At 30.6% G+C, this 19,035-nt stretch overlaps 1 protein-coding gene across 7 annotated transcripts in view; it reads right to left on the reverse strand.

Annotated features, from left to right (window-relative positions):
* The window catches only part of LOC134716206 (uncharacterized), a 30,650-nt gene extending 11,916 nt beyond the window's left edge, over positions 1 to 18,734 (reverse strand). Inside the window, exons 1-3 of one of the 7 annotated variants that reach the window (XM_063579050.1) lie at positions 18,523 to 18,734; positions 4,457 to 5,261; positions 3,415 to 3,577 (exon numbers count right to left, since the gene is read on the reverse strand). In XM_063579050.1, coding sequence (XP_063435120.1) covers positions 3,415 to 3,577; positions 4,457 to 5,235 — 942 coding nt within the window. In that variant the 5' untranslated portion in view covers positions 5,236 to 5,261; positions 18,523 to 18,734. Of the gene's footprint in view, positions 1 to 3,414; positions 3,578 to 4,456; positions 5,262 to 5,767; positions 5,886 to 8,804; positions 9,059 to 10,370; positions 10,669 to 13,166; positions 13,188 to 14,117; positions 14,238 to 18,522 lie in introns of those variants that run through there. The other 6 variants (XM_063579046.1, XM_063579051.1, XM_063579048.1 and 3 more) reach the window with 6 other exon arrangements.
* Between the last annotated feature and the right edge of the window lie 301 nt (positions 18,735 to 19,035).

Here is a 19,035-nt window from a genome sequence, read left to right on the forward strand (position 1 = left end):
CTAAACTCTCAAGAAAAGCAATTTCAATCTAATTTCCATATTCTTGAGACAATTCATTACTGTATAAATTACATTTTTTGCTTATCTAAGGATTAAATCTCACATCAAACATTTTATAAGGGCCATATTTCCTGTAATTTTTATTGTTTTATTCTATACTTATCAGACAGGTAAACGCAGGTAATATAAAGGTATAATATACCTGTCAGGACGATGGACATTGATGGCTATACAGGTGTAAGATGACATACTATCGTTATTCTGATGTGTAAATGACATCATTCTTAGGTCAGATATTCAGGAAGTTGTCTGTCAGAGATACGTAGGTTAATTAGTCATTGAGCACAATGACGACAATAATTAGCACATTCACTTTGACTGCAGCATCACAGATATGTCAGGAAATACATGTAAAATGGTCAGATTTTCACCCTGGTCAATTTTCTGTTTCACGTTAACTTTGTCTGCAGCATCACAGATATGTCAGGAAATACACGTAAAATGGTCAGGTTTTCCCCCTGGTCAATTTTCTATTTTGCAGTCTCTTGCGCCAAAAACAATATATTTTAAATGGGATATGATAGAAAAACAATTTCTAATCTGCTTGAAACTTATATCTGCCAGTTGAAACATAATATAGATGCATGCTGGTAGGAAATATTACACACAGTAACAATATTTCAAATTTTGTTACACTTATATATATACTTTATTAAACTTGGACTAATAAATTTAAATACTTTTAAAACACATTCCTAAACACTTGTTCAAATATTATATGCCATATTGCATAATTTGAATAGAATTTTCTTGCTGTATAGGGATATGATATAATAACAGTATTGAAGATTTCTTTCATAAAAAAAAAATCTTGGATATTAATATGACACTTGGTACGTTAAGGTCATTTGTTTCTTTAAAAGTTTTAGTTTCAACATCATTTAAGGTACAAAACAGCGGAATCTGAGAATATTTTTTATTATTAATTTATTCATTCAACATCTACATTTTTGTCCACTGAAACCTCAATCGATGACCAAGCAAATTAAAATTCACCAAAATGTATGTGTACTCATCCAACCTTGTATTACGTACTTAAATATTAAAATAGACCAAGCATTTATTAAATTCAATGCCAGATGGTATTTTTTATATGATACTCCTATCATCTTTACTTTAAATATTATCGTTTATATCAATCTTCACATTTCAGTGTAAATTTCTCTTAAATATGGTAATTAAAATCAAATTTATATACCTAAAAGGTTAAATATTAGGTTCTAGTTAACCATGCCTATAAGACGGGGTTTATATGTCCATAAATAAGACCATTTTCTGCCTATAATAAGTATATAATTTGTGTTATTCAGGCCATCCTATTTTCTAATCAGATAGCTGACCATAGAATCTCTTGAATCTATTCAGCCTATAGCTTACAAATTCATAATTTATGTAGAGGGAACAGAACAAAACGTGTGTAAATGGACAACAAGTTTGAAGCATAATAAATGTACCTTTACTTCTATTACATTGTACAAAATTATCGATGATCATCAATTCACAGATGAATAAAAATGAAACATTCCCTTTGGTGTGATTATTTTTAGAAAGGTCAACTTCAGACCAAAGGGTTTATGTTCTTACACTGTCTTTATATCTTTTGTTCCGATTAAGCATGGATGGTTTTTGCAGCAGGTCAAGGTTGTTAAACACCCCTGGTAGTATTTGATTGTATCATTTACCAATAAATTGTATCCCACAGCTTTTTTCCTTTTATTTTTTTGTTAGTATAAAACATATTTATTACAATAATCCCAAGGTCCCTACAGTGTTACAACCTATGGACACTTGAACTGAAGACGTCATTATTCAAATAACAGTATAAGAAGATGTGTTTTATTGCCGATGAGACAACTCTACACCACATCCTAAATGACCATTAAGACGTAGAAAACTAACATCTATAGGTCACTGGTCAAAAGTACATTTCAAATCCTTATCATCATTGCCATGGGCCATCCAGTGTTCTGTTTCCTTTCTATCAAATATGACAGAAAAACGAAAAACTGTTCATCATAGTACTGTACATTGGTAAAATGCAGGCATTGATGTCATTGATGTATGCTGGCTAAAAATGCTTACAAGTACATGTACTGCATATTTTAGAGTACCAGTTTGCTACAAATGTTAACAAACTTTTTCTTCAAAGTTCCCAAATTTTTTTTTTATCCTAAGCACATTTAAAAGATAAAACTGTGATCAAATTTATTTAACAGTAGCTCTATCAATAAAGATCGAAGTATTTGTAAATACACATTCAGTAGTAAAATTAATATATCAAAGAAAAGCCTTCACTTTTGTGTACTGACAAGAAAGGACCTTCTTCAGTTATTTGTCAGTTCAGCAGTAATATCAATAGATATTAAATAATTTAAATGACCATTTAAGAGCGTGTCCACTCTATCCGAAGAGGATTATATAAGTAATGTATAGAAATTATTTAGAGCATGAAAAATAAACTTGCAAGTCTGTCATAAACATGACAAATGAAATTAAATGATAAATGAATTCATTAGAAGCATGGATCTTAATGTAATTATAAGGTTCACCAATTTTTATATTTTTAACGACAAAACTATTTTTAGAACAATTAAATGGTACTTTCAAAATAAGATATTCAGTTTTTTATATTAACATATGGCACCTTTTTTGTAATTAATATATTTTTTTGATGACCCGCCAATTATTTTTTTAACATGAGAATGATCCCCTTTAAATGGCTTCTATTGTGTTACTTCTAAGTACATAACTATTTATTTTAAAAGCTTATATTTGGGACATGGCCTTGATGTAGGATCATCCTCACCTAGTGTCAATTCTACATTCTTATCCGACCGTCTGCCAGTAATTCTACCCGTGAAATGAACATCAATACTTCTATCTAATAGTACGCCAAAATGAAATGAATATGAATACCCTAAATTAAACCCACGTTAATTTGGTTTTATGTTTTTATGTCTATGACCTAAAGACTGAAAGTTAATTTTTTCTTCGTAAGATGGATATTTAAAGATCTTTGTGCTGTTATCTGATGCAAACCATCTCATTTTTCAAAGTTAGAAATGTATATTAACCTTTGTCATGTAGATTTTGATATACTTGCATATAAAATTGAAATAATTTTCTAATCAAGTATTTAGGTACAAGGCCGGGTATTTAGCAGGATCATTACAAGCTACCTTTACAAACTGTATGTTGAAAGATGATCATTCTTAACCTGTCACATTCTATTCCTATTTCTCTGGAGAAATTGCAACCTGATTTAATTTTCTCATGTAGACATACAATATTCTTTGAAAGTGGAATATTTCAAGGTTGATGTTTTTTTTTAATTCAATCTAAATGTATACATACATCTGGTAGTGTTTCCAATCTCTCAACAACAGGAAGTATACATGCTATTGGCTTATTAGAGCTGGCCATTCTGATTTGGATACCGGACGGCAGTTCTGAAGCGCCTGAGCATGGTCGTACAGACCAACAATCCAAAACTCCTGATCTTAAATAATTCACCATTCTAATAAAAAAAATAAAAAGATACAAATCACATGAACAGATCTTGCGTACAGAATTTTTTTTTTTTTATGATGGTGTGTCTAAAAATATTGTACAAAATGTAATGGCATTTATTTAAAAAATACAGTTAATTCAGATATTACTATGAGGTTTCATTCATTTGAATTACACAGCTTATGTGAAAATTGTAATATAAGAACTTGCATTCTAATATCTGTATGCAGATTTTTTAAAAATTGCAATAATTTATCTCACATTTTTGTCCATTCCTCAAAAATTGCAATAAATAATGCATGCAATAATTTTCTGAATTTACAGTATTGTATGAAGAACCAATCAATTTGGTATTATCTGATAGAATGAGTTATAAAAGGGACAATTTTAATTTAACAACCCTAAAAACAGAAAAAGAAAGAGTGCATGTAGCAATCCAACAATATAAATTGTTTATTTTCTATAAATGTTAGTGTAATCTTGATCTCAGATATACATTGTATCTTTGACCTTGAGATCAAATTAAATTTCAGCTTTTTCAATATCCTTGAGCTTGGATGATTTTGAAAAGAAAAGACATTTCAGACAAGAGCTTCAGGGTATCTACAAGCATGATAAGTTTAAATCAGATTATTATCTCCCATTATTACAGTATGTTGTCACATTCATATTGGTTTCTGTTCGACCTTGGAATAAAATAAGCTTCACGCTTTCTTCATGGACAAACACAATGGAGACAAAATTAGAGAATAAACATGTATGACACAGGACTAATGCTCTTGATTTTGGACAAGTTTAAATTGCTTTGGTCAAATTAAGACCTTTGTGTCTAACTTGTAAATTAAAAAGGGATCATTTAAAATTCAGTATTAAATTAAATTTTTACTTCTGTGAGCTGGCTATATAGCTTCTGTGTTTCACCAATTCTTCATTATTGAATTTTGACATTGGAGGAAAAGTAGTTGGATCGCCTAACATTTCCAATAGAGTCTGTGAACTTCTAAATGGTTTGTCTATAGAGATTGGCCGCAGCCACAGTGATGGATTTCCGCTACTTTCTTCAATCAAACCAAGTTTAAGTTTGATGGTCATGTGATGAGCATAGCCATCTAAACTGAAGTTCAGTCTAACATGATTTGTGATCACAGTGTCGATTGGAAGTCCAATTCCTACTCCATTGTTTTTGGCGAGGACGAAACAATCTGTAACATTTCCCACAGGTGATGTCAAAGTCTCAGAGCTAAACACACTCATTTTCTTTGTCTTGAAAACAGTCATGCCAAAATTTAGATTGACACGATCCCCAGGGGCGTATGGGAATGTAATCAAGTGATCCTGCCCTTTTTTTAATGGCCAAGTCCATTTCTTGCCGTTACGGACAAGTTCCTTTTCCAACAGATCTGTTTCAGTTTGGTAGTTATCTTGGTATGAAAATGATAACTTGACGTCCAATAATTTCACTTTCTTTGGTACTCTGTTACGATAAATCTCAAAGGATGTAACACCAACTAACAATTGTTTGGCATGAGATTGTCGTAGAATAGCATTATTGTAGTTCTTCTGAATAGGGGTGAACGGGTTTTCAAAATCCATAATAAGATTCTCGAGGGAGAGTGAAGCAGAATGCCTACGCTCCTTCATCGTGCTGGAAAGTTTGGGCCTCATTTATATCTGGTAAATGTCTGCAAGTCCTACAAAAGAAAAAATACAAGTATTAAAACATTTTAGTGTATGTAAACAAAAAACTGCATATAGATGTCACAACCCTAATCTTTTCTTTCCAATAAATGGCTACTTTGAGTTTGTACAGGAAGTGCCTAAGTATTTTTTGGAAAAAAAATATGACAGAATTTCTAGAGACTGTAACGTTTTGTTTTTAATTAGCAAACAAATTATAAGTTAGCCTAAGATACGTGAATCAACGAAAGACTAGAGGTATTAGAAAACAAACTAATCAATTAAGCATGTCCTGCTATTTTCAAGATATAATTTTGCATGTCCTGCCATTGGCAAAATATGTGGACAATGTATAGACTCGTCAGTCTCCATCCTCTACAACTGCAATGCTAATATGTGACTCATCAATTTTATAGTTGGACAATCAGCCAGGAAATCTTCACAGAGACACAGACTATTCTTTCTCTGAATTTTTATATGATGACCTTTTACAATATGTGCATGTAAATTTACAATTTACCATATCACAACATTAATCATTCCATCAAAATATACTGATCTGCAATTTGCTGGACCAAAGTTCTATTTATGACGCCAACACACTAAAAGTTGTAAGCAGACAGCATGTGTAATACATGTATTTATGACATAGAAGTCACAACTTTATGACTTTTTACATAATATCATGTAAGATATTTACAACTTATTATTAGGAGAAACTAATTGCTCTTCAATTTGACATGGACATGTTCTGAATTCAAATCTTTATATTATAACAGTTCTATAAAGTTTTATTTCTTTACCATGTTTTCTCAATCAAACCGTTGCTCTGTAAAATTTTCTTTTACCCTCTAACATGTCTAACTTTTATGTGACATGGTTAAACCAATGTTACCATAGATTTTACATGTATACAGTTTTTGTACATCTATGGTTTAAAAGTCAAAAGTTTCTTCAAAATTTACAAAAATAAACAAGATTTTTTTTCTCAATTTTAAATTTCAACTATTTAGTCAATGTAATTAAAACAGGCCTTTCATATTTTTAATTGATTTCTATGTATAAGTTCCAGTAAATCAATCCATGTATATAAAGGAAATACCTTTGAAATTCTTTCAAAAATTCAAAACAAAAAAAAAGAAATTTTCCAAATAAAGAACATGTTATAATAACACAGAATGTTAACAAAGAAATAAGCAGAGGACCAAAGGGCTGAGGACCAAACGGTCAGTTTATAAATTCTCTGTTGGTCCTTCATAACACAGCTTAATATGTGTTTACATTTAAATGCTTATTCTGGTTGTTCCTTGTACCAATTACAAATAGGTTTTATGGTTCCTCTCAATTTGTTTAGCTCTAGAGGATGGTCAATGTGAATATATTCAAATGTGTGTGATGGGCTCTTTTTAAACACCAAGTGCTCTTATCTATCCAACTTAAAGTAACTTAAAAAAAGCTTTTTTGCCATGTAGGTCTACAATTTAATGTTTTATTTTCAGCATGAAACATTTAAATTACATGTTGTTCCTCCATTATCTAAATTAATAAATCATATTTTCTTCAACATCTTTTCATCTTAATCATCTGAACAAAGTTCAGTATAAAAACAGACTTAACACTAGAATGTGACATAAATCTGATGCAAGGTGAACAAACCCATTTCCATATTTGATACAAATAAGACAAAATCTATCTTTTTGACAAGATTGACTAAAATAGACATTTGTAATTACACCTCTATTTTGTCAAATTAACAACATCCCTCCCTAATAGTTTCCTGTTTGTCAATGTTAATTGTAACAGACCAATGTTTACATGGTTAAGTAATTTGTAGCTTTAAAAAGTTTGAAAAAGATTAAGTTAAATGTTTAAGAAATAATTTAAGGTTATAGGAACAAAATTAATCGAAATGCATTTTGCATAGGGAACCAGTGGTGTTCCATATTTAATTTCTCGAAGAATATATACAAACTAGAAAAATGTGTATCAATTCCTTATACATGTACTAGAAATGTCATCATTGCATAACAGCCATGCATATGTACAACGGGCAAAAGTTGATGTAAAACGTAGTTAAATAAAATAGAAGTGTATATTCTGTTTGGTTCATGAAAAAGGCAAATTTTTAAAGACTCCTACAGGCAGAAATTTAATGAAATTGTGACTTTGATTTTCTATAAATTTTTAAAATCTATTGAGTAATTCTAATCCTGTATCATCCACTCAGAAGCTGTACAAGATTAAATTGGGAGTACCATCTGGCTGGTCTTGAGGGGAAAAACTTGCCAAATGTAAACAAATAATAACTACAATTTGCACTCTAGTAACCTTAATATACTTACAATAAACTAATGCAGAATATAAGGTTTGGGTTATGCTCATTATAGAAGGTTGTGCATTGACCTACAGTTGTTTTGTCCATGTCAATTGGACTCTCCATTGAAGCGATCTCCTTATTTCTGTAAAATTCTCTTAAAAGGCCAAAGAATTTTGAATGGACTTTCCAGCAATTTCAATAAAATAGTGATGAGTTTAATTATAAGCACTTGTAAATAAGCTGTAGTCATGGTAACTCAGGGTCATGATTGATTAATTTAGTAAGATTTCTATTCTGATGACTAAAAAAATTGCACAGTCCATGACCAAATTGCACCAGTAAGCCAATGACAATGTAATGGCACAGCAATATTGAAGATGAGTAATTTATTTAAAGATATTTTTGGCATCTCTTCAAACACAAAGATAAATAAATGAAACCATAACAAATAACATATGAATACTAGTTTGACTACATTCTGACAAATGACTGAAGTTTATGGCAAAATATTTGAACATCAGACTAACAATTTTGCTGACTAAACAAAAATGGTCTCAGACAAATTTAATCTTGTTGTTGTCACAACATTATTAATACAAATATACAGGACAATATATATATACAATGTCTACATCACACAGAATGATAAACAGGTGGTGTCAAAAGGTTAGACATGTTGGACAGTGTTCTTTTGAAGAATAAAATCTCTGATTACCATAACAAAGGTCTTAATTAGATTATCCCTTATTAATCTAGGTTATCCTATCATAAGGTTTATAAGTATCTGATAAGATTACAAACTGGTCGAAATAATTTGTAAATCTGTCCCAAAATTAAATTTTTATCAAAGTTTTTACACAGTCATATTTGCTAAATGCTGACTGTGCAAGATTTGTTTCAATAAGAAGTTAATATAAATCCTAATATTTTGATGAATTTGAAAAAGAAATGTTTAAAAAAAAATAATATCTGTGATGATGATCTTCACTTTAAAAAAACCACCCTGACAATGCAATTGCTTTCCAGTGGCTACTGTTACATGGGTTACAAAATTCTTGATCTCAAATATTCAATACATTGTATTACAAAAGCTGCTTAAAAGTATGTTACATCTTCATAAATAACAAACAAAAGGCAAAAGTATCTTAGTTAATTAACAGTCCTGCACATTAGCTAATGAATGAATGAAAAAAGAATTCATCCACAAGAAAGAATTAAATAAATACATTTGTAACTGTACCTTTTTTGAATTTTTGTTTCCCTAAAACTAATCAAAACTTCATTAAATAAAAGTAATCTATTAGACTTTTTAACACGATATTCCCCTAGAACTGGACCAAAGAGACCAACAATCTGTCTGGTAACATGGGAAAGTTAAAGTCTCTTTTTATATTCCTGCTCAGTCAGGTGAATCTCCTCGAACAGCTGATCGACAGTTGACAATGTGAAAGTACAATCCTAGCCTGGTAAAATATTAGGTAACAGTTTAAACTTTGGTATCAGTCTTGTTATAAATTATACCAAGACTTATTCAACCATAGGGTGAAGTAATGTATTTCGCTGTAATCCAAAAATAGTAATTTTACCTCTAAATTTAGAAATATGTCTTCAGGACAAATATGACAAGCTATAAATAGGGGAGATAACAGAATCAAGAGTTGTAGAGTAGACCATGTAGTTTAGTTACTTATATGTTAAATCCAAACATAACGTTGGGGGTTGACCTATGCTTGACTTCAAATATATAGATGATCAGGTGAATGATAGATAATGTGCATAATCATATGTTCAGATCAGATCACTAATAACGTAAAAATTGTACATACCGGTACATGTAAAACAAATTGCGGAAATCATGAACATTTTTTTTTTAAACTGATTCCATCAATATAAGATACTGTGGATTCTTTTATTTTTGTTGGTACCAATTTTCATGGATGGTGGAAACCTTGAATTTTCCGGGAAATTTGATTTCATGGTTCTGCCAAAGTCTGGATACAACTTTATAGAAATATGTTTATTGTTGTACATTTAAATTTCGTAGTTCAACTGTACCCATGAATATTGGTATCAAATGAATAATTATGAATTCACAATATTTCCTACTCTCTGGCAATGGTCCTCTATTTAAATGTTCAAATATATAAAACCCATTATGTTATAAATCCATTTTATTTAAAAGAGGGGCTTAAGGCCATAGAGAGTTCCTACAGTTGAAGAGGAAACAACATTAAATTTCCTGTATAACCAGTTTGATTTATGTTGTAATATACCCTACTTTTACCCTTCTACACTGATTAGTACCACATGAGTAGGTTTATTTGTTCATAAAAGTACTGTTAATTCACATATTATTGAACAGATTTAATCAATGCAAATCAAGCCACTGGTCATTTTTCCAGAGATATATTTGTATGCAGCTTTTTCTGTAATTGCTTTAATAAAACTGGTACAAATGTATTTTGTTCATTTTTCAAAAAGGATTTAAATCACGAAAATAAATGCTCACAGTAATTCCATACAATAAGTCTTTGAAAGAGATAATAATACCTGGAGATTTCTCAAAGATGGTTTACATGTAACTAAACATGTTAACCAGCTCAGCCATTTTCCGTCAATATTTATTCATTCAATTTTATTGTGATGTACCCCTAGCTATTTACTTTAATATGAAGCATTGAATCCTTATTACAGTGCATCTCCATAAAGTCAAAGGCATCAAGCACAAAACAATTGAGAAAAAAATGAAATGCATTGTCATAAATTAACATGTCTAGATAACAGAAATTTTAAAACTATCACATACCTGATAATAAGGACCAATTCATAGTGAATATCATAGCACAATTTCTGAAGTTAAAAGTTCATTACAATAAATCACTTTCTGACTGAATTGTATATGCATGACATTTCATTATTTACACACTCCAACATCAAACAAAGTCCAAACTGACCATAATGATTTTGAGATTACCTGTTCAAATGAGCACCTATACAAGTAATGGTTGATCAGTTTTCAATACCTGGGGATAATAAAAATAAATCTTTATTATGTATGGACAATCACCTGGCCTGGACAGTTCAATGAGTTAACAGCCTCTAGGGATTAACCAAGGAATCAATGAACCAAATTATTTGAGACAAAGGTGTGAGAGTGTTTAATTTGTTTTGAGTTATCTCCCCTCGATAGTTGGTTGACCATGTATTGATCAAATTGTGTATTTTGATTTTATCAAATGGTCTTAAAATTAGTTCAGGTATTTTAATAGTTTAAAGAAATGTCATATCAAAATCCTTTGTAGAAATGAAAAGTTAAATCAAAACATTTCGAGTTATCTCCCCTCAATAGTTGGTTGACCATAAATCAAATTGTATACTTTGCTTTTATAAATACTTTAATAAGTTAAGGTATTTGAAATAAAAATAATTGTGGAAACCAAAAGCTGAAACAAAACAAATCAATAAATTACATAACAAACTAAAAATAGATGTCAACAAAACTATCCTAGCATGACAAATATACATCTTACATGGTCTCCAAATGTAACTTGTTTGAGGTATTTCAATGAAATGTCAAATAAAATGCCTTTTAGAAATTAAAAGTTGAAACAAAATATTTTTAAAAATTTCATAACAAACTAAAAATAGATGTAAAAAAAACCACAAAGCATGACAAATACATACATGTATAAAAGTATATTCATTTCTAAAAACTCAATATCGTTAATCTATATCGGTAAATTATACAGAAAAACACAGCTGAAGGGGATTGTAAAAAATATATATTACTGAAGTTACACAACAATAATTCTAGGGTGTTTACACAACCAAATGCATTTATGCAGGAAATATATTTTCTTGAATGACTTTTTGTCAACAAATAGTCTCCTTTCTACGTTGCCTTTATGCTTTACCAATGAAGTGATAAGTTTATATAACTGTTTATCTTATACTATGCTTTAACATCTAATATTTTTATATTGAAGGCCAAGTTGTAATTGAATTCAAAGTTTTCTTTATTAGATCAAATTCCATTATTGACTCATTTTGGAATTCAATATCATCATTCATTTTATTTTGACAAAATGGACATTTTTTGTAAAATGACAGAAAAAATTAACTTGAGCTTACTACAGGACAGTTTTTGTATAGTATCATGCTTAATAAAATAGAAAATCATGCTTTATTTATTTCCATACCTGAGAAGTCCTCTGGACTTGTGACAAAAAGATATAGTATACAAGGCATTCCTATCGAATTGAATAGTATTCTAAAATATTTTTTTTAACCAAAAAGATCCCATTTAGACATTATTTTTCTCTCCTCTGTACTGCACATTCACAAAAGCCTAAATTAACATCATAAATATTTTGAAAAACAAATCATGGCCAGAAGGTTGAGTGGGTGCAGAAACCCAAACTTTCTGAGTCATCAACATTCATGTGGTCAGTTCTTATACAGGTACATAAAGTCTTTGTCAGAAAGTTATAAACATCAATTTACCTGTTGGGGTATTCATTTCACCACTGATTCTCAATGATGTCATGGGTTAATATGTTCAGATAGTTTGATCCAAAATATCAAACAAATAAGAATTTTAAGTGATAAATCTCATATAAAACTGAATAATATGTCAAAGCAAACAAAATAATATCTCAATTCTAAGTGTAATTTGTATACACACTTGTAAATTGTTATAACAAGCTTTAAAACTTAAATGATGTTAATATATGTTAATTTTTACATTATATTTTTAAAAACTTTTTATTTCAATGAAATTTCTGTTAAGTTGGGTTTCATCCAAGGTTTTGTACACAAAAGGGTTGAAAGGTACATTCCACTGTGTCTGATAATGAAACAGACAGGTCCTAATTAAATTTTCCCACAGTTTTGGAAAAAATTATTAGAAATCAACAAAAACAAAAGGTACAAATCAATAAATAAAATATAGATCTGCATTCCAATTTATAGTTAAAACAAAACAATATATGGAGGTGATAGTTATGCAAAAGTTAGATAACTCTTTGGCAGTAAACCAAAAAAAAGTCTCATTTTTTATAGGAAAGAAAACATTCTTTTTGGTGATTTTAAAGGACCCAAATGTTTTAAACCACATTATTCTACATTGTATTGATATCACTATTTGATTTGCTCCATTTTATAGATGATGACATATAATCATAAATTGAATCAAGAAAACATAAATAGATCCAAGGATTTTTATAGTTAAATCCTTGATGGATCTTATAGATATTATGATGATATGGACTAGGGACTCGTACATACATGTATAAATATATCTCTACACTGTTCAAATATAAAATGAAACTGTAAATTGCAACATGCTTTAATCCTGAACAGTTGATAGCATTTCAAGACAGTTTTTTTTTAATTTAAAAGGGAGAATTATTATTATATTTTGAACAACTGTATAAAAGAAGGGTCCACTTATTTAAAAAAAACACAGATTAACAATTTATAAATGTAATACCAGAATAGAGGTATAGATATTTGTGAAAAAATTCTGCAAATAACACTGAATAATATAAACATTATTCCTTTTGCACTTAGAAGTGTTTTTTAACACCTTTTTTTTTCTTACCCTAACAAAAGGATAAGTCCTTTAAAAATTACATTAAGGAGTTATCTCTCATTAGAGATGTTTTTCATGTCAGATCAAACGTTGTAATTAACTTTCAAATATATATAAGCAAAATGCAAATAATTTCTGTAAAGAGAGATGCAAGCTCGAAATATAGATTCTTATTTGGTTCTCAGTGTAAATAAACAGAAGATCCCGATAGTTTGTATAGTCGCCGTCACGTAAAATTGGCACCATGATTTTTGTCAAAATTTTCTAAAATATCGACCGCGTTTACTCGAGATCATGTTTTTCAATTAGCGGGATAAAAATCCAATCCAAATATATACTACTGTCCTACTTTTTATTGTGTTTGCACAGTATAATCCTGACCTTCACAAAATGCAGGATTATTTTATATGGTGGAATCCGACATTGTTATTACCGGAAGTGTTGCCGTGGAGTCCACGTGCTCTCAATCTTCTTGTGTCTCTCGGAGCTGTGCGTCATCTTTATGTAAAAAGCGCGGGAAATCGTATAATCAATGACAATGATATTACCAGAGAGTAACGAATGTTATGTAGTAAGGGATCCTCATAGAAACCAAGATGGCGGTTTTACAATGAAAACAATCTTGAAAAATGTGAAGGTCAGGATTATACAGTGCAAACACAATAAAAGGTAGGACAGTAGTATATATTTGGATTGGATTTTTATCCCGCTAATTGAAAAACATGATCTTGAGTAAACGCGGTCGATATTTTAGAAAATTTTGACAAAAATCATGGTGCCAATTTTACGTGACGGCGACTATAAACAATACAGTGTTACTGTTCGATCAAAGGGCACCTGCTGTCGTTCCCGGTGTTGTTTTTGTTTTAGCACAATGTCACTAAAGTTATGTTTAATGATGTTTGTTAGTAAATGAGTTCATGGGAATATATATTTGGGTTATAATGATCCTCAACTTACTCTATTTTCTTTCGTTTTGTCTTCATTCTTGCTGTGTGTGTATTTTTAAATTGTGAAATTTTCAACTTCTGCACTTCCGGTTAATACCTTGACCTCAATAAGTTCCAAATATGGATATCACGTGACTGTGATTCATTATTTCTTTTTACAGGTGTGAAATACATTATTGCTGAAAAATTGCGGGGGTACATTTAAATACCTTCACATTTTTTGGATTGCTTTTAATTTTTCCGATATTACAGTGGGCAGCAAATGGAAAAAGGGTGAGGGGCACAGGGTATTGTAGGATTCCTAGTAAATACGGTCTCGGGACAATATTTACTCATTTATATGTGTCCTGGACACATTTTTCTATGAAAAACTGTCATCAGGTATGAAATAGTGTCCCTGTCACCTTGTGTTATATTAAGGCAGTGTATGCTGGTACGAATAGTCAAATTGCCGTTCTAGGCTGCGCGTACCCACATTCTAATAAAATGCCATTGGATCGGGTATAAAACGTGAAATATCTAACGGAAATTATCGATAAAATGGGGATATCGTGTAGAACGAGTGAAAAGTATGAAAAATAATATTTTCAAATTGTATTTATTAAATAATGATACATAATAATCATTGCAAAATTAAATGCACAATGATGGAAAATGAACCTATGCAGTCCCTGTAAAAGAAAAACATGATAGAAATTAATACTTTTATAAAATTTTAATGCAAATTTAAAGAATATTTTTTTTTATAAATTAAAAATATACCCATATGATGTTTTAAAATAATCTTTTAAGTAAAATGTTAAACAGAAACTAAAATTTTAAAATATATAAAACTACTAAAATTAAAGCATGAGTTTATAAAAATAAAAATTTAAAGAAGCAAGTAATAATGATTAATGAAACGTGAACGGAGGCTGGCAACATTTGAAATGTGCAGCCGGGTTGAAATCCGTGCCAAAACAATCATATTTGATATGTAAAATGTGTTCCAAATCTTAATTAGTTACATGAATCTTTTGTAATTGGTTTAAATTGACATTATAACTTGCTTCTTTAATTTTTATAAACTCCAGCTTTAATTTTAGTAGTTTTCTTTTACTTTTTTCTTTTCAGGGACTGTACAGTTTCATTTTCCATCATTGTGCATTTAATTAATAAATACAATTTGAAAATATTATTTTTTCATATTCTTCACTCGTTCTACACGAAATCCCTATATTATCGATAATTTTCTTACATATTTCATGTTTCATTCCCGATTCGATGGCATGCGGGTACGCGCAGACACTGCCTTATATTAAGGTATATAGGTAATTTTTTTTTCTGAGACAAGTGCCTGTGATTAGGCAGCATATGGATATTATGTAATGCAATATGTTTGCTTATATACAAGGTATTAGGCTAACCCTCCCGATTAGGATCCCATTGGCGGATCCAGGGGAGGATTCCGGTGGTTGGAACCCCTCCTTTTTTTAACCGGATCAATGCATTTGAATGTGGACATGTAGTTGGACCCCCTTTTTGTCCTAGGTTGTGAACCCCCTTTTAAAAATGGGTGGATCCGCCCCTGGATCCCGTGCAAACTTTCAGCAAATGCACCGTCTTAATGACTGAGTATTAAACAATGCTTTACTGTGAGCAAATTAAAAACTTTTTGCACTGATTTTTTTTATGTTGTTTGCTTTCACGTCGATACATTTCAAGTTTTATCTTAATAAAAATTTTATTTTTTATACACAACACATATTTTTTTTTACTAAATATATACCTTGTTCACTCCTCTAAGAACAAACTCACTAATTCGTAGAATTTAATCAGGAGTCTTTTCAAAATATTTCGTGACTGTGACACTGGCAAAAATTGTACAAGAACACAATTTGAGCTCACCTGGCACAAAGGGCCAAGTGAGCTTTACTCATCACTTGGCGTCCGTCGTCCGTCGTCGTCTGTCGTCGTCCGTCGTCGTCTGTCGTCGTCCGTCGTCGTCTGTCGTCGTCGTCGTGGTCGTCCGTCGTTAGCTTTTACAAAAATCTTCTCATCCGAAACTACTGGGCCAAATTAAACCAAACTTGGCCATAATCATCATTGGGGTATCTAGTTTTAAAAATGTGTCCAGTGACCCCGCCAACCAACCAAGATGGCCGCCACGGCTAAAAATATAACATAGGGGTAAAATGCAGTTTTTGGCTTATAACTCAAAAACCAGAGCATTTAGAGAAAATCTGACAAGGGTGTTAGTTGTTTATGAGGTCAAGATCTATCTGCCCTGCAAATTTCAGATGAATCGTTCAACCTGTTGTTGGGTTGCTGCCCCTGAATTGGTAATTTTAAGGAAACTTTGCTGTTTTTGGTTATTATATAGAAAAATATTATAGATAGAGATAAACAGTAAACAGCAATAATGTTCAGCAAAAAATAAATCAACACAACCGATATGGTCAGTTGACCACTTTAGGAGTTATTGCCCTTTACAGTCAATATTTAACATTTTTCATAACTTTTTGCAGATTTTTAGAAAATATTTTCCACTGTAATTACTGGGCCAAGTTCATTATAGATAGAGATGATTGTAGCAACAAAAATCTTCAGTAAAGTAAGATCTACAAACATATAACCATCATCAAAACACAATTTTGTTATGAATTTATCTGTGTCCATTGTTTAATATGCACATAGACCAAGGTGAGCGACACAGGCTCTTGAGAGCCTCTAGTTATTTCCTTCCAACACAAATACTAAGACTCATAATGCTACATGTGAGGAGTGAATACCGTGGAGTCACCAGAACGCGGGACTTATACCCCCTTTTGATCGACGTTTGTGTATCTATAAACTAAAATCGGATATCTTATAATTAATATTAATAAGGGATACAAAAGTTTTAATATAAATTTCAACATTAAATTAAGTTTCATATATATTACATATTGGTATAAGAAGATCATTTAGATGTGGTATAAATGCCAATGAGACAACTCTCTGAGTCCATCCAAGTAACAATTGACTTATAATGAACCATTTTTTTAGGTTGCCGCTTGAAAGACAAACTTGTGATGAGATGGACAAGCAGTGTATAAGCCTAATGGGACATTACTCTACAGATAAGCTCAATGGTCTGAAACATCCTTCCTAAATGCTCATCTGCATAACTTACTTCTTATATATAATAAAAAGCACCAGGAGGAGTTGCGGGTCAATACTTATTTAGGTTAAAAGAGCATAGCTCAAATAATTCAATATATGTAACGACATGTAGTCTATGTTGTTAAAAAAACTCGCCGAGTTCTTAAAAATAATAGAACTGAATGAAATAAAAACAAAATGTTTTTAATGATTGTTTTGCACTTAATTGTTCAATGTTTATACGTTCGTCACTTGCAGCAGGGATGCAGCTTGCAGATTATTTTACAGTTAAGATCTATTTTTGTTTGTAATTGGGGTAAACGGTGTTTTTTTTCAGCAATTTATAAATCCTTGCGCAATCTCTAAGTTTTAAAGCAATTGTATACAGGAAAGACAAACATTGAATCGCTTTTTAATACAAAATTATAATTTTTTTATCAAAGAAAAGTAATGTTAAAAGGAAACTTTATTTTCTCAAAACTTGAATTCGTCAAATCTATAAATTGAACTGGTGCCTTCGTACCGTATTCTTAGAAAAATAAAATGACAAAACATTTTGCAAACTTGCACAATATTCGATGATTGCTTAGGTTCTAATTCTTTTGTTCAAACCTGAACAAATCACAATTTGTTGAAATCATCATTATGGAATCTTATACGTATAAATGCTATTTACGAAATTTAAAATATATAACTTGAAAAGCGACAAACACTTTTTTGAAATTTTGTCAATTGAAAATAAAAATTGTTATTGAGATTCAAAATGTTTTTAAAAAGTTTTCAGATGGGAAGAAGGCGAATAATAGGATTTTCATTTATTTCGATGAGAGTTCGAAAAACTGCTTAAACTCTAATAAGGATCTTCACCTGACGTTGTTTGGACGATAATCACAGGCAATTGTCTCTAATGTAAATAGGTACTTTTTCAGAGATATTTAAAAACGCTTTTGCATATGATATAGTTGTATTGCAAGTTTCTGCTGAATTGTGTTAAGAATTCACAAGTTGAACATACACATGATACACTTAATTATTCCTACATCACAATTAGAAAATGGTTAAAGTTATAATCAAAAATTAAAAAATATTTATTATGTATATATTCTAATAAATTTGACTTTTTTGTATGAAAATCAGATTCTAAAAAGGTTAAATTTTGAAGGAAATGTATTTAAGATCATTTAACCTTAATGCAATATATAACAAAACTTTTAAAAAAAAAATGGGTTTTTTAAAAAAAAATATAAGTATACATTTTTTTTTAAAGAAAAAAATAAGATTTTATGGCTTACCAGGTAAAATAGCTGAAAACAGACTATTGTGATCTGGCCCGACGCAGAGCTTGTCTAGAATGAAACCAAATCAAAAGATACATGCGTGATTTATATGGTCGGACCGTAAGTCAACATTCCACAACATATCTCTGCCCTAATTCTTTATCAATAATGATAATAACTGTTGATACTATAGTTCACAAATGCAACTTTACATGTAAACAAAATGCATTAAACTAATATTATAGTATTTTAAGGAATGTCTTTTCGGCATGTGAGTTCAAAACAGGCGTGCAGTTTGGTATTCCTGCATTGTCAAGGACATCACTAGCTTTATCGAGGGTCCAGTCAACACTTGTTTAGAGTTATACGAGAAATGCCCCATGATTTGAATATGAGTCCGTTGGTCTGTATTTGGAGAAGAAACGTTTGAAATCTTGCACTTATGCAATTTATACAGTTTATGTAATTATGATTGAAATATGAACATGTTCATGTGTCAACATAAAAAAAAGTTCATGTAAGTCACTA

This window comes from Mytilus trossulus, chromosome 4 (assembly GCF_036588685.1).
Source record: "Mytilus trossulus isolate FHL-02 chromosome 4, PNRI_Mtr1.1.1.hap1, whole genome shotgun sequence".
In the NCBI taxonomy this organism is placed as follows: Eukaryota; Metazoa; Mollusca; class Bivalvia; order Mytilida; family Mytilidae; genus Mytilus; species Mytilus trossulus.